This window comes from Salvelinus sp. IW2-2015, linkage group LG13 (assembly GCF_002910315.2).
Source record: "Salvelinus sp. IW2-2015 linkage group LG13, ASM291031v2, whole genome shotgun sequence".
NCBI classification, from domain to species: Eukaryota; Metazoa; Chordata; class Actinopteri; order Salmoniformes; family Salmonidae; genus Salvelinus; species Salvelinus sp. IW2-2015.
This window is the reverse complement of record NC_036853.1, coordinates 47,516-62,703: the sequence shown is the minus strand read 5'-3', so window position 1 is coordinate 62,703 and position 15,188 is coordinate 47,516. Positions and strand designations below refer to the sequence as shown.

The window sequence follows — 15,188 nt, the reverse complement described above, 5'->3', positions numbered from 1 at the left end:
GACCAAGGCGCAGCGTAATTTGTGGTCATCATATTTATTTCAATGAGAACCAGCAACAAATTAACATAGTGAAACCAAAATGAACGTACCGTTCCGTAGGCTACAAGAGCTGTACAAAAACAAGATCCCACAACATAGGTGGGAAAAAGGGCTACCTAAGTATGCTCCCCAATCAAAGACAACGATAGACAGCTGCCTCTGATTGAGAACCATACCAGGCCAAACAAAGAAAATGAAAACATAGAAATACAGAACATAGAATRCCCACCCTACTCACACCCTGGCCTAACCAAAATAGAGAATAAAAACCTCTCTATGGCCAGGGCGTGAAAAGTACGTTCATCTCTAGGAAACAGAATGCGTCTCCTTCCTGAGCGGTATGACTGCTGCGTGGTCCCATGGTGTTTATACTTGCATACTATTGTTTGTAYAGAATAATGTGGTACGTTCAGGCATTTAGAAATTGCCCCCAAGGATGAACCAGACTTGTGGAGGTCTACACATTTTTTTTGAGGTCTTGGCTGATTTCTTTTGATTTTCCGATGATGTCAAGCAAAGAGGCAYTGAGTTTGAAGGTAGGCCTTGAAATACATCCACAGGTACACCTCCAATTGACTCAAATGATGTCAATTAGACTATCAGAAGCTTCTAAAGCCATTACATAATTTTCTGGAATTTTCCAAGCTGTTTAAAGGCACAGTCAACTTAGTGTATGTAAACTTCTGACCCACTGGAATTGTGATACAGTGAATTATAAGGGAAAAAATCTGTCTGTAAACAATTGTTGGAAAAATTACTTGTGCCATGCACAAAGTAGATGTCCTAACCGACTTACCAAAACTATAGTTTGTTAACAAGAAATGTGTGGAGTGGTGGAAAAACGAGTTTTAATGACTCCAACCTAAGTGTATGTAAACTTCCCACGCCCTTTCTCTCCACCCCTCCTGTCTCCCTCCGGTCTCGGCCCCCAGGTGTCGCCAGTTGCCTCCTAGGCGGCGTAGGTAGCCTAATGGTTAGAACATTGGGCTAGTAACTGGATAAGGTTGTAGGATCGAATCCTGAGCTGACAAGATAAGAATTTGTTTTTCATCTGAGCAAGGCAGTTCCCTGGGCACAAAGGCATGAATGTTGATTAAGGGCAGCCCCTGCACCTCTCTGATTCAGAGGGGTTGGGTTAAATGCAGAAGACACATTTCAGTGAATACATTCAGTTGGACACTGACTAGGTATCTCCAGTGTATTTATTCCTGTGTTCTCTGTTGCCAGTTCATCTTCTCTTACCAGCGGTCTATCCCGCCTTCCTGTTTCCTAGTTTTTCCCGGTTCTGACCATTCTGCCTGCTGGACCCCGAGCCTGTCTGCCGTCCTGTACCTGCCTGACTCTGACCTGATCACAAACCTCTGCCTGCYCTTGACTTGCAATTTTCCTGCCCCGTGTTTCTAATAAATGATCTGAGAACTGTACTATCCGCCTCCTGTGKCTGCATCTGGGTCATATCCTGAGTCMKGATAMATTKGGGATTTTCTGTTTCTATCAATATGATTATTTGGKGTTTYCTGTTTCTGTCAATATGATTATTTGGGGTTTYCTGTTTCTGTAAATATGATCATTTTGGTCACCATCTTTTGAACAACAACCTGCTTGGGCTGGCCGACTGAAGAGTTGAGACGGAGCTGGTCTTGAATCTGTTAAGTGTGCTGCCTCGTGTGTGTGTGCGCGCACACGTCTATGTGTGTGTCTGAGTGTGTGTGCGCACATGTGTATATATGTGTGTATGCACTCACTCGTCCCTGTTCATTACAGCGTGTCAGCATGACCAGAGTCTGGACGTTCTTCTCCCAGATCATCCTCCAGAACTCATTGACGGTGACGGGCAAAGGACCTTGGGCCGCAATAAACTCCTTCCTGGAGTTGTAACCCTGGCAAAGGACACATATTGACCCAGTAAGTAAGCATCTACTACAATCACCATCTAACTTTCCTAAACCTTTTCATACTTGTCTGTATCTTCTGGTTAATGTGAGATGGATGTGATGTAACTGACTAAATACTAGTAACTCTAGCTATAACCTGACAATGAAGACCTATATCTGAGTCTAATTGAAGTTATCTAGCTATAACCTGACAATGAAGACCTATATCTGAGTCTAATTGAAGTTATCTAGCTATAACCTGACAACGAAGACCTATATCTGAGTCTAATGGAAGTTATCTAGCTATATCGATCATATTTGTGAAATAACCCCAGAGCAGAGCTGAAGCGCAGAGTTTCGGAGAAAGCTGATTATGATGAAGATGATGATGACAGGTCAGTATTTACCGGGATGTAGTTAGAATTGATGTAGTCGTCGAATGGACTCCCATGGATGGACAGTTTCACTCTAGAGGACTCATCTGGGATTTGGGAAAGAGGAGGAATGAGGATCGATAGAAATGAAAGAGAATTCTTGTCACTCTGCCCCAGTGGCAACCTGTCATCCAGAGCCCCACCTTTTTTGAGCCCCACATTTTTAACAGGCTTGGCTGTTTTGCATGTTATTTTGGCATTAATACGTGTCACATATTAGTTTGCAAACAATGTAAAAAATATATATATCATTGAGTTAATAAAACTGCATACAAACAAGGTCTCTTTTTTGTTTTCTTGAGTATTGCAACTCCAAAATGCAGGTGTTCCAGCCTAGCTCAGTCCTTTCTGTTGTGGTGGGGCAAGCCAGCAGAAAATACAGAGCGTTGCGCTGTGATTGGCTCCGTGTTCTGTCACTCATGGGGACACTACGTCACCGCGAAGTTAAGGGGAGACCTCAAATTCTAGCCCTTTGGCTTCTGACATAGAGTTATATTATAAGTGCCCATCCAAGAAGACTCAAGGTTATTGGCCACAGATAAAATGATGTCAAATCACGTTATATCTACAGTATTTGATTGGACTGATCATGTCAAYATACTTTCAAAATCATAGCTAACGGTCATGATCATGAATCAAGTCRACAATCTACTGGCAAATCCTTTTCAATCCTTGTCATATGAAGAKAAATAATGAAGAGAAATTATAGATAAAACGTATCTGTGCTCATCGGCCATTGGATATAAACATTACACAACAAGTTGRAATGGCAAATTCAACTATGAGTGGTTTGGAAGGAAGTGAGCACAGCACAACAACGTAAGTCCAAAAATGTATTGTATGCTGCTGCATAAATGATGTAATATACCAGGGAGACATGTATACTGTAGCTAAGATAGTAATAATGTTACAAAGTGTATATTGTGTAGTAAGCTGTTAGTAGCCCATGTGCCTCACGCTAATAATTTGGTCCCTTTTCTGACTTTGTGGTGCACATGYAGCCTCTAGTCAAACTCTGAGCTATTGAATAAACAAAGGAGTTAGTTAGTCTGTTCGACAATGAGGATGGAGGATTGGATACGATAAGCAATGGTAGCTGCGGCTAGCTGTGGCAGGGGCCATTGTCATGGAGACAGGGGTCAAGGGTCAGGGGTTATGGTAGACTCACAGGGAAGCACATTGTTGTAGCGGTTCTTAGACTTGTTCTCCGGKGCTTCAGCGCTGCGTTTAGCTTGGGCTGTTCCCACTGGCTTCAGGTCCTAGAAGGAGAGGGAGACATTAGGCCACCAGGCACCAGTAGCGAACAAGCAAACACAGGCATATTTACCGAATACAGAAAATCAACTGCTGCCTGATGGAATATCCATATCATGTGTATGTTTGAATAAATAGCTTTATGTTTTACCTCAAACTCCTCGGCGAAACCACAGTTGGAGTCTGCTTTCTGCCTCTTGTAATAAGCCTCAAAGTCCTCCACCCTCACGGCCACGCTTCTGCTCACAGAGACACAGGAGACAAGCATTAACACAAACACATGCGTGACACCAAGCAACAGTGCTGCATCATTCAATGTGTCAAGTCTACTGTTACCATAAGAGTTAATACTCACACTTTAGCTCTGGAAATAAAGAGAGAGAAATAAAAAGAGAGTTATGTTAGCAGTTAAATAAAAACCTAAGTAATTTTATGACAAATATTCTCTTATTTTGCTATTACAGAATTACAGTTTCATGAACTTTCAAACTGAGACAGAAACAAGTGAAAGATCAGAAGAAATCACCTCATGGAGTGAATCTGGATGTCTGAAGTGTCTTTCTTGGTTTGTCTGTAACAACAAAAGCACACAAAAATCACATGACCTTCCAAAAACATCTAATTTATCGAGTGATGATGATGATGATGATGATGATCGCTCACCTCCTCCAGTGGATGATTAAGCCAATGGTGATGATGAAGAGGATGGCAAAAACTCCAATCGTTACCCCGACAGCCACACCGATGACAGCTACAGAGAAGAAGGAAGAGAAAAAAAGGTAAGAAGACGCCTTGTGATACACTCCAAAAACCTTCATCATGCCTTTTATGACCCTATAGCGTATTATAAGATTTGCTATAAGCATTCATAACAGGTCAAAGTGCCTTATAAGTGCCTATATGACTACATTACTATGAATCCTTTTATAAATGTATTACATACAGGTGGTTTGTACAGTAAAAGAGCTGTAGCTACCTGGGTCCTGAGGGAGTTCCACAGGACTTTGGTTGAACAGAGTTATCGAGACATAACGGTTTTAATATATGTCAACGTCTTGTGTGAAAACATACATTTTCAAATTGTGAGGGTAATTATGTTGTTATATTCTATCCTATTCCATCAAATTTGAGCCTACATTGCAATTGCAATTGTTTTTATCACATACCATTAATGCCAGTCTTGCAGGTGAGGATTTGGATKGTGCTGGAGCTCCCACAGCCCAGAGTGGTTACAGTCAGGGTGTAGTCTGTACTGTGCTTAAGGTCAGATATTGTGTGGCCACAGGCTGGCATACAGTCACCACTAGTGTTATAGTGTACCTAAACCAATAAATAAATCATTAAATTATTAATGAAATCAATAATGAATTAATAAAATTAATCAATCAATCAACCAGTCATAAATGTATTCAATCAATCAATATTTGTTTTTATTTTGTGACCAATATTTACTGTACTCACCTGGCCCTGGGGGAGTTGGTTGGTTTCATAAGCAGTGATCTGGAAGCCCTGTTTCAGACCTTTGGGTTTGGTCCAGGACAGGGTCACCTTGGGGCCGTTAGGAGAGTCACACTTCAGGTTGGACACAGGGCTGGCATCTATGGCACAGTGAAGGAGACACAGAGGTTTTCAGTTTAGATTTGTATTACTAGGAAATGTGTAGATCATGTCTGAATTTCATTACAATTACAAGACATCAAAACACAGTTAAAAAATAAAATACATCTAAAATAAGATCCATATCTGGATCAGTGTCTGTAGGTGATAGTAAATCTGGATCGGTGTCTGTAGGTGATAGTAAATCTGGATCGGTGTCTGTAGGTGATAGTAAATCTGGATCAGTGTCTGTAGGTGATAGTAATGATAGTATGTCCTTTATCATCCTATATGCATTATCAATCCATCACACAATAGTGGTACAGTATGGTAGCCTACATGTGAAGCATGTAAAGCATGTTATGATCTTACTGGTGCATCTGGAGTTTGAGACTGGAGCTCCCTTTGTTCCGTCAGCTGTCTCTGTTGTCACGGTGAAATTATACAGACTACCAGGAACATTGATCGAGGATTAGGTTTTCCATAAGTGTGGTTGTGTTACTGATGATTAACCAGAGTTGGTCCAGATCACATAGTAGTGGTAGCTTGGTTTGTGATCCCCAGGCTTGATCCAGGTCATGTTATGTTCTCTCTGCTGTCACTACACTGAGGGACTGGACACTCTCTGGTCCTGGAAATGAGATGTAATGGAGTATAGAGAGGTTAGTGTAACAATAGCTATGAATACAGAATACAAACGTCTCAGGGCTGGGATTGTAAATGGGTGTGCTTGAGTGTATGTGTTCAGAAATTAGTCTGTGTGTGTGTGCATGCTTGCATGTCATGTATGTGTGTGTGTGTGTGTGTGTGTGTGTGTGTGTGTGTGTGTGTGTGTGTGTGTGTGTGTGTGTGTGTGTGTGTGGTGTGTGTGTGTGTTGTGTGTGTGTGTGTGTGTGTGTGTGCTCACATGTCATGTACAGTGGCAAGAAAAAGTATGTTAACTCTTGGAAATACCTGGATTTCTGCATAAATTGGTCATAAAATTTGATCTCATCTTCATCTAAGTCACAACAATAGACAAACACAGTCTGCTTAAACTAATAACACACAAACAATTATACGTTTTCATGTCTTTATTGAACACACCGTGTAAACATTCACAGTGCAGGGTGGGAAAAGTATGTGAACCTTTGGATTGAATAACTGGTTGACCCTCCTTTGGCAGCAATAACCTCAACCAAACGTTTTCTGTAGTTGTGGATCAGACCTGCACAACGGTCAGGAGGAATTTTGGACCATTCCTCTTTACAAAACTGTTTCAGTTCAGCAATATTCTTGGGATGTCTAGTGTGAACTGCACTCGAGGTCATGCCACAGCATCTCAATTGGGTTGAGGTCAGGACTCTGACTAGGCCACTCCAGAAGGTGTATATTCTTCTGTTGAAGCCTTGCTGTTGTTGATTTACTTCTGTTGTTTGGGTTGTTGTCCTGTTGCATCACCCAACTGTCTACATCATTGTTTGGGAATTCATTTTTCTGTCGATGATAGCAAGCTGTCCAGTCCCTGAGGCAGCAAAGCAGCCCCAAACCATGATGCTCCCTCCACCATACTTTACAGTTGGAATGAGGTTTTGATGTTGGTGTCCTGTGCCTTTTTTTCGACACACATAGTGTTGTGTGTTCCTTCCAAGCAACTCAACTGTAGTTTCATCTGTCCACAAAATATTTTGCCAGTAGTGCTGTGGAACATCCAGGTGGAACATCCAGGTGGAACATCCAACTGGAACATCCAGGTGCTCTTTTGCAAACAACAGTGGATCTTCCGTGGTGTCCTCCCATGAMCACCATTCTTGTTTAGTGTTTTTTTACGTATCGTAGACCCGTCAACAGAGATATTAGCATGTTCCAGAGATGTCTGTAAGTCTTTAGCTGAAACTCTAGGATTCTTCTTAACCTCATTGAGCATTCTGCACTGTGCTCTTACAGTCATCTTTGCAGGACGGCCACTCCTAGGGAAAGTAGCAACAGTGCTGAAATTTCTTCATTGATAGTCAAATTTGTCTTACCGTGGACTGATGAACATCAAGGCTTTTAGAGATACTTTTGTAACCCTTTCCAGCTTCTTAATCGTACGTCTTCTGAGATCTCTTTTGTTCGAGGCATGGTTCACATCAGGCAATGCTTCTTGTGAATAGCAAACTCAAATTTTGTGAGTGTTTTTTATAGGGCAGGGCAGCTCTAACCAACATCTCCAATCTCATCTCATTGATTGTACTCCAGGTTAGATGACTCCTGACTCCAATTAGCTTTTGGAGAAGTCATTAGCCTAGGGGTTCACATACTTTTTCCAACCTACACTGTGAATGTTTAAATTATGTATTCAATATAGACAAGTTTAAGCACACTGTGTTGGTCTATTGTTGTGAATTAGATGAAGATCAGATCAAATTTGATGACCAATTTATGCAGAAATCCAGGTAATTCCAAAGGGTTCACATATTTTTCTTGCACCGTGTGTGTGTGTGTGTGTGTGTGTGTGTGTGTGTGTGTGGTGTGTGTGTGTGTGTGTGTGTGTGTGTGTGTGTGTGTGTGTGTGTGTGTGTGTGTGTGTGTGTGTGTGTGTGTGTGTGTGTGCTCGCATGTCATGTATGTAGTATGTGTGTTTTGACACTCACTGGTCATGACCAAACTGCTCCAGACCTTCTCACTCTGGAACTCTAGCACTCCCACTGTAGCCACAGAGATATTGTAGGGTGTTCCAGAGGACAGATTGGGCAGTGTGCGACTGGTGTTTGTCAGAGGGACCATCTTGTTGTCTAGCTGCGTTGACAGGTAGGTCATTAGGTAACTGAAGGTGGTGTTGGCCATCAGAGGAGCTTCACCCCACTCCACAGAGATAGAACTAGTGGTCTTCTCCAAGACCAGGATGGGCCCAGGCTGGTTGGGATCTGAGAGAGATTTGGACAGAAATGTCAGTTTATCTAAGTTGCCAATAACATCTGTGAAATGAATTTCCTTGTACAAATAATCTTGAAAGTTATCTCTGGTTAAGTGAGAAAGAAAAAAACATTTGTYTTAGATTAAACAGTCGAAAACAAATGAATGAACTCTAACAGATAAAAGAGGCATGCTGAGTAGAACTCTGGGCCTTTTCCCTCCATCTCCTCCCTCAAACTCACAAGTTGCTGTAGTTGCAGGTTCTGATGAAGCGTTGAAGGGCCCACTGATAGTGGTCACCACGGCTGTGTACTTTCTGCCAGCTGACAGGTTAAGGAAGGATGTTGACCGAATGCTGGAGTTCAGCCAATCTGAGAAAAGGACCTTGTTCAGATTGACTATATAATGCTCTACGTTTCCTCTGGGTGCTTCCCAGCGCACCACTATGGTACTGTTGCTACCATTGTTGTCGATGAACGTATTGACAGACTCAGGCTCTGGTAGAGAGGGAGAGAGGAACATAGAGGGGGGATGTTAAAAGAAGAGAGGGGGAGATATGAAGCGATATGAACTCCTTTTGAGAGTTTTTAGAAAAACACCAAATAACTAAAAAGGTAAAAAGGAAGGAGATCTGACTTGTGTACTGAGAGGTTGAGACGGATTCTCCCTCTATGCTGTTCAGTGCCTTGACGGAAACACTGAAGGTGCATCTGGTTCCTGGTGTGAGTTCTGAGATGAGGTCCCCCTCTCCTGTCTCCGTGGTGCGGTTTGTGGGAGCAGACACGCACCCCTCAGTCTGGATACGGTATGTGTAACCACTCTGGTACTGAGGTGGTTTGGTCCAGGTCAGGTTCACAGTGGTTGTGTTCACTGTAGAGGCTACCAAACCACTAACGGCGAATGGTCCTGGAAACAGAGGATCTTAGGTTAGTCTTCAGTATACAAAGAAGTGAATACTGATCAACATATGCTGTACTCTTATTAATACCAATTTAGAAAGATAAAATAACTCTTAAAGTTAAACTGAGATTAGCTTTATTGCCATGGGAACATACTTGTAAAATAAGACACCGTCACCGGGGTTGCCATGGTGCCGTCCCCTGTGAGTGTTGTCACTGTAAAGGTGTAGTTGCTCCCAGACTGTAGCCCGGTGATGTTGGTGTTGTAGTTGCTCCCAGACTGTATCCCGGGGATGGTTTTCATGGTGGTGTTTGTGGTGACAGACCTGTTGGTGACCTCCACTCTGAAGGAGTAGCCTGGTTTGCTCTCTGGTTGAAACCAGACTAGAGTCACACTGGTGGTTGTGATTCCTGCCTCAATCAGCCTGATCACAGACTGGGGCCCTGGGACAAAGGAACAACAAAGATAATTAACGAACATGTTCAATCTGTGTGAGTGTACACATGAGTGTTTGTGTAACGGACGTCATGCTTGGCGAGTACCGCTTCCTCCTGATTCGGCTCAAACCCAGGACCTCCTTGCTAGCACATGTGCTGTGTAGATACAGTGTAAATGTTTGTGTTTAGTAGTCACTCACTGGTAGAGTTGGCCGTYGTCACCGCTGTGCTCTGGTAGTCAAACGGCCCTACAGTTACCACAGAGATGTTGTAGAGTGTTCCAGACTGGAGGTTCTTCAGGAGGATCCAGTTGTGTTCCGTCAGGTTCTGCCGGTCCAGATGGAACACAGAGAAGTTGTACTGACCTAGGTCCATGTCCAGGGGTCGGGCCCAGCTGATGTTGATGGAACCAGTGGTCTGGTCCACCACCATGATGCTTCCAGGAGGGTTGGGATCTGGGAACAAGCCAGGGAGAAGTCACTTATGGAAGAGATTGCCGATAGAGTGTCTCAGGCATGGGATGACATCAGACAACATTCCATCTAGATTATGATCTATCTCTGGCATTGTGCTGTATAATATAGAAGGAACTCATGTGGGTTAATGAAGACTTGAAAACCCAGACGTGGAATCTCCACCACCAAATATGATTTCACACAAATTGGTCCATGCTAAACAAATGGAGTACAGTTGGAATGTTGGACTTTTATAAACATGTACTGACTTACACGTTGCATTTGTAACATTTAGTGCCTCAGTGAGTGGTCCACTATTGGTGGCCACTTTGACAACATAGACTTTCCCTGGCCTCAGGTTCTGGAACACAACTGAAACAGAGGTGTTGGTGATGGGACGGCTGTTCTCCATCACATTGTTTTTGTAGATAGTAACGGTGTAGTTGTCCACCTGTCCCATAGGTTTATGCCAGGTCACACTCATGTTGGTTGTTGTTCCTATGGCGATGAGGTTTGCCACCACCGCAGGTTCTGAAGGGTGGATAGAAGGGGGAAAAAATGAACATTTCACATTTTAGACTAGAGATACAGAGATCTTAAAAGTGTTATGTTAAATGTGTTAATTGTGTCTTCAACTTGGCTTTTTATTTTATCTTTATTTAACTAGGCAAGTCAGATAAGAACAAATTCTTATTTTCAATGACGGCCTAGGAACAGTGGGTTAACTGCTTTGTTCAGGGGCAGAACAACAGATTTGTACCTTGTCAGCTCAGCGATTCGAACTTGCAACCTTTCGGTTACTAGCCCAACGCTCTAACCACTAGGCTCCTACGCTTAGATATGAAGTACGCACTGTCACCCGTCTCAGATGAAATCCACTTTGCTAAGTAAAGAATGTAAAAGTGAGAAGGGGAGAAAGCAAGGGATGCAGGTTGACGGGAAGAAGGGATCAAGGAGGAAGGGATGAAGAGTTGAAGGGAGGAAGGTTGAAGGGTTGAAGGGAGGGAAGGGAGGAAGGGAGGACGGGTTTGAAGGGAGGAAGGTTGAAGGGAGGAAGGGTTGGAAGGTGTGTGAAGGGAGGAGGGTTGAAGGGTTGAAGGGAGGAAGGGAGAAATTTTAGAAATTTACTTGTGCAGATTATCTTCTCCGTTGAATCAGACTTAACATCCTGGACGACCGTGACCACAGAGCAGTTATAACAGTTCCCAGGATCGAGATTGGTGAAGGTGTACATCTCGACCGTGGTTGAGATGATGTCTAACACACTCTTGGAGATGGTCACCAGATAGGAGTAGGTTGGTTTGTGGTCATTCGGCTTGGACCAGGAAAGTCTGATAGCAGTTGTGTTCAGACCCTCAACCGTGAGGTTACTGACCACGTTGGGCTCTGAAAGGCAAAGAGGGCAGATATCATATTAATATCATCTATTACACAGAATCATTTCGCAGACAGTGTTATACACCTCCTGACTACCCCAGAGTAACTGCAGTTTGCTGGCTGACTAGAATGCACTTGCATTGCTCTTGGATTCCTCTACGAATACCTTTGGAAGTTTAGAACGCTGGCTTACTAGTGTTACAGAACGTGCGTTCTGGAGTTCCTTCGCTTCCCGTTGCTGCTACCGWGGTAACAGTGAAGTTGTAGCCAGTCCCAGGTTCTAGGTCATTGACTTGTGTGAAGTTGGTACTGACTGTTTTCGGTACAGGGCCTGTAGCCTTTATGTACTGGACTCTATAGGTGTARTAGTTCTTAACCTCCACGGGGTCAGTCCACTGTAGCCTACATGAGGAGTTGGACAACGGGGTGGCTGTGAGGTTCACCACTGGTTTGGGCACTAGCAGGAAGGGAGAGAAAAAAATATACCTGAAATCAATGATCTTACTAGGATATGAAATGTGTTAMGGCATGTAGGATTATTAGAAAGGTTTCAGAAGATTTCTGCAACATTTTCACAGTCAAAACGTCACCCAGAGCACAGTMTACTGTACAGTTGTCACAAGTGTACTCACAGGTACATTCCGATGTATAAACACTGGTGCTTTCTAGATTCTGYGGTCCAATGGTTTTCACTGTGATGGTGTAGCAAGTCCCAGAGGACAGAGAGGTCAGGTTACTTCTGAGAGCAGTGGTAGAGGAAGACTGGTTTCTCTCTMCTAAACCAGTCCCATTAAGCTGGTAGCTGATGTTATAGGAGATGYCTTGCGCTCCAGTCATTAGACCCGGGGTTGTCCATTGGACAACGAGGGAGCTGGTTGTCCTCTCTGYGATGTTGAGGGGTCCAGGTGGGTTGGGCTCTATGGAGGAGAAATAAGAGTGATGTTAGGAAAGTTGCAAACACAAATTCTCGTTCACACAAACACACATTAGGTAGATTAGCTTTTTCTTYGGGACAAAACCAGAGAAAGCATTCTCACACTCTCATACAAACTTTCATAAACTTCAAACTACAGTAAATGCATAGTATAGGCATCATTGACCATGACTTACTGGTGGCTAACTGGACCCGAGCAGACGTGTTATTAAAGGCTCCAGCTACAGCAGTCACTGTGACCTCATAAACCCTCCCAGGCTGTAACCCAGCAAGGCTGGCCTCCCTGGTCTTTGTGATTATGCTGGACATATTGTTCCAAGTAGTATTCAGTATGTCCACTTTGTAGTAGTCCACACTCCCGTTACGCAAGGTCCAGGTCACRTTCAGCTGACTGGTTCCTCGTCCCGTAACCACAATGTCCACMGGTTGTTCAGGCTCTGTCAAAAGCACAATCGAAAAGGTTCATTGCAATGACTGATGGAAAATATCGACAGAAAAGAGAAAACCACAACCGATTATGGTTAGATTGTTTAGCCATTTACGACATCGACATTTTCACCTTATCCATGAATCCATATCCTTTGAATCATAAAATAAAACTTGTGAAATAACATACTTGTTAAAGTGGTTGTTTGACTGAAGGCCAGATTGGGAATTTAGCCAGGACACCGGGGTTAACACCCCTACTCTTACAATAAGTGCCATGGGATATTTAGTGACCACAGAGAGTCAGGACACCCRTTTAACATCCCAYCCAAAAGACAGCACCCTACACAGGGCAATKGGAAACATTTTTAGACCTGAGGAAAGAGTACCTCCTACTCGACCTCCAACACCACTTCCAGCAGCATCTGGTTTCCCATCTAGGGACTAACCAGGACCAACCAGGACCAACCAGGACCAACCCTGCTTAGCTTAAGAAGCCAGCCAGCAGTGGGATGCAGGGTGGTATGCTGCTGACTAATATTCTTATTTTCATTCATTTTCTTATTTTACCTTTATTTAACTAGGCAAGTCAGTGAAGAACAAATYCTTATTTACAATGACAGCCTAGGAACAGTGGGTTMACTGCCTTGTTCAGAGGCAGAAAGGCAGATTTCTACCTTGTCAGCTCGGGAATTCAATCTAGCAACCTTTCGGTTACTGGCCCAACGCTCTAACCACTAGGTTACCTGCCACCCCATTGATTGATTGCTTGCTACATCAATTGTTTTTACTTTTGCGTTAAATTTTACATACACTATATATACAAAAATATGTGGACACCCCATCAAATTAGTGGATTTGGCTATAGTGCTTAGCTCGTATTACTAATTGTGTCACGCCCTGGCCTTAGTATTCTGTGTTTTCTTATTATTTTAGGTTAGGTAGGGTGACCATGCGGTTAGGTTGTGTTTTTGTATTGTCTTGGTGTTGTAGTGTCTAGGGGATTTGTTAGAGTGTATGGGTTTGTGTTGAGTGTATGTGTCTAGATAAGGTCTATGGTTGAGTGTTTATGTGTCTAGAAATCAAGTGTGTGAGTGTAGGGTTTTAGAAAAGTCTATCGGCCTGCTGATTTGTGTTCTCAATCGAGTACAGCTGGTTATTAGTGTTCGAATTGGGAAGCCATATTTAAAGGGAGCCATAGGCCTTTAGATGTTTGTGGGAAATCTGTCTGTGTTGGAACGTTTGTAGCCTGTGTATATGTGCACGACGTTATTAGCTTCACGTTTGTTTTTTTGTAGTTGTAAATGGTTTCGTTTTTTGTTCATCTTCGTCTTTAATAAAAAGAAGATGGCTTATTTCCATCATGCTGCGTTTTGGTCCGTTCTCTCCTCCACACGAATTCGTGAACAAATTTGATACAATTAAGAGAACTTCCGTAACAAGGAAGTGAACTGGAGCTTCGACATTTACTAAAGCTAGTTAGTACAAGAATAAATAGAGCAAACACTGCACATGACAAGGGCGCTCCGTTCTTTAAAGGGCGCTCCGTTCTTAAAGGGCACAGTAATTAACAGAACATAACATTCCCTTTCTCTAATACAAAATGAGAAAACTTACCTCCAAACCACAAGTGAAACATTTCCCAGAAATTGTTGTAGTTATTTTGCATCTTTGATTTGAACTTGAACAGTGTAAGTTTTTGTTTGTGTTTGTTTGTTTATAAGTCCAGTCTGTCTGGTKGACGGTGCCTTCGYYCTGGGTAKYRCCTAGGATTGTCTGGAGGCTCCTGAACATCCTCAGTGTGTGCTTGTTCCATTATAGCTTCTGYTATAGCAGCAYCTTCATCAACACGTTCCCTTCTTTCAGCCTGGKGTCTCTKTACTGCCCCRRCGTCCWCTACAGTTYCWTGTGTGTCACTCTCAGGAGCTCTCTGTGCCTGTTCTYTCTCGATTGTTGTGCWRTTTTCCGTGGAATGCATTTGGTTAATGTGACGCSRCCACATTATGTCTGGGCTCACTTGAACCTGGTAAGTTCTGGGTTCCATTTGTGCGTGTACTGTCCCTCTTGTCCATTTCCCTCCCCTTCTGTAGTCTCGCACCATCACTTCCTGTCCTGTTTGGAGATGGCACTCCCGGACGCCAGAGAGCATATTGGCTTCTTTGTTCAGCACTTCTTTACGCCTGTTTGGCTTCATGATGTCCAGCTGTGTGCGGCGAGGCATCCCAAACATCAGTGCTGCTGGGCCTTCATTTGTCGAGTCCTTGCTTTAGGGTTAGGGTTAGGGTTAGGGTTAGGGTTAGGGGTTAGGCACAAAGCGATCTGCCAGCCCATTGGTGGCAAGGTGGTATGGAGCAGAGGTTGATTCCATTTACTGACATGAACCTTGTAAACTCGTCACTTACGAAAGCTTGCGTGTTGTTGCATACTAGCTGCAGAGGCAATCCGAAGCGTGCAAACGTTGTTCTGAGACACTATCGTCTGAGCTGAGGTGGAGGAGTCAGTGCAAAACACCTCTGGCCATTTGGAATGGGCATCAACTATAACCAGAAACATGTGCTTTTCAAAGGGACCAGCGTAGTCCACAT

General features: G+C 43.4%; 1 protein-coding gene across 1 annotated transcript in view; it reads right to left on the bottom strand.

The window, feature by feature from the left end:
* The window catches only part of LOC111971776 (receptor-type tyrosine-protein phosphatase eta), a 30,202-nt gene that overhangs the window by 4,544 nt on the left and 10,470 nt on the right, over positions 1-15,188 (bottom strand). Inside the window, exons 4-24 of the mRNA XM_070446333.1 lie at positions 12,354-12,614; positions 11,876-12,160; positions 11,437-11,700; positions 10,995-11,252; positions 10,140-10,397; positions 9,612-9,866; positions 9,130-9,417; positions 8,711-8,980; positions 8,317-8,571; positions 7,813-8,085; positions 5,803-5,828; positions 5,570-5,657; positions 5,063-5,199; positions 4,768-4,921; positions 4,265-4,352; positions 4,128-4,172; positions 3,957-3,965; positions 3,753-3,840; positions 3,516-3,606; positions 2,321-2,394; positions 1,785-1,919 (exon numbers count right to left, since the gene is read on the bottom strand). Of these exons, the coding sequence (XP_070302434.1) occupies positions 1,785-1,919; positions 2,321-2,394; positions 3,516-3,606; positions 3,753-3,840; positions 3,957-3,965; positions 4,128-4,172; positions 4,265-4,352; positions 4,768-4,921; positions 5,063-5,199; positions 5,570-5,657; positions 5,803-5,828; positions 7,813-8,085; positions 8,317-8,571; positions 8,711-8,980; positions 9,130-9,417; positions 9,612-9,866; positions 10,140-10,397; positions 10,995-11,252; positions 11,437-11,700; positions 11,876-12,160; positions 12,354-12,614 (3,602 nt within the window). The remainder of the gene's footprint in view (positions 1-1,784; positions 1,920-2,320; positions 2,395-3,515; positions 3,607-3,752; positions 3,841-3,956; positions 3,966-4,127; positions 4,173-4,264; positions 4,353-4,767; positions 4,922-5,062; positions 5,200-5,569; positions 5,658-5,802; positions 5,829-7,812; positions 8,086-8,316; positions 8,572-8,710; positions 8,981-9,129; positions 9,418-9,611; positions 9,867-10,139; positions 10,398-10,994; positions 11,253-11,436; positions 11,701-11,875; positions 12,161-12,353; positions 12,615-15,188) is intronic.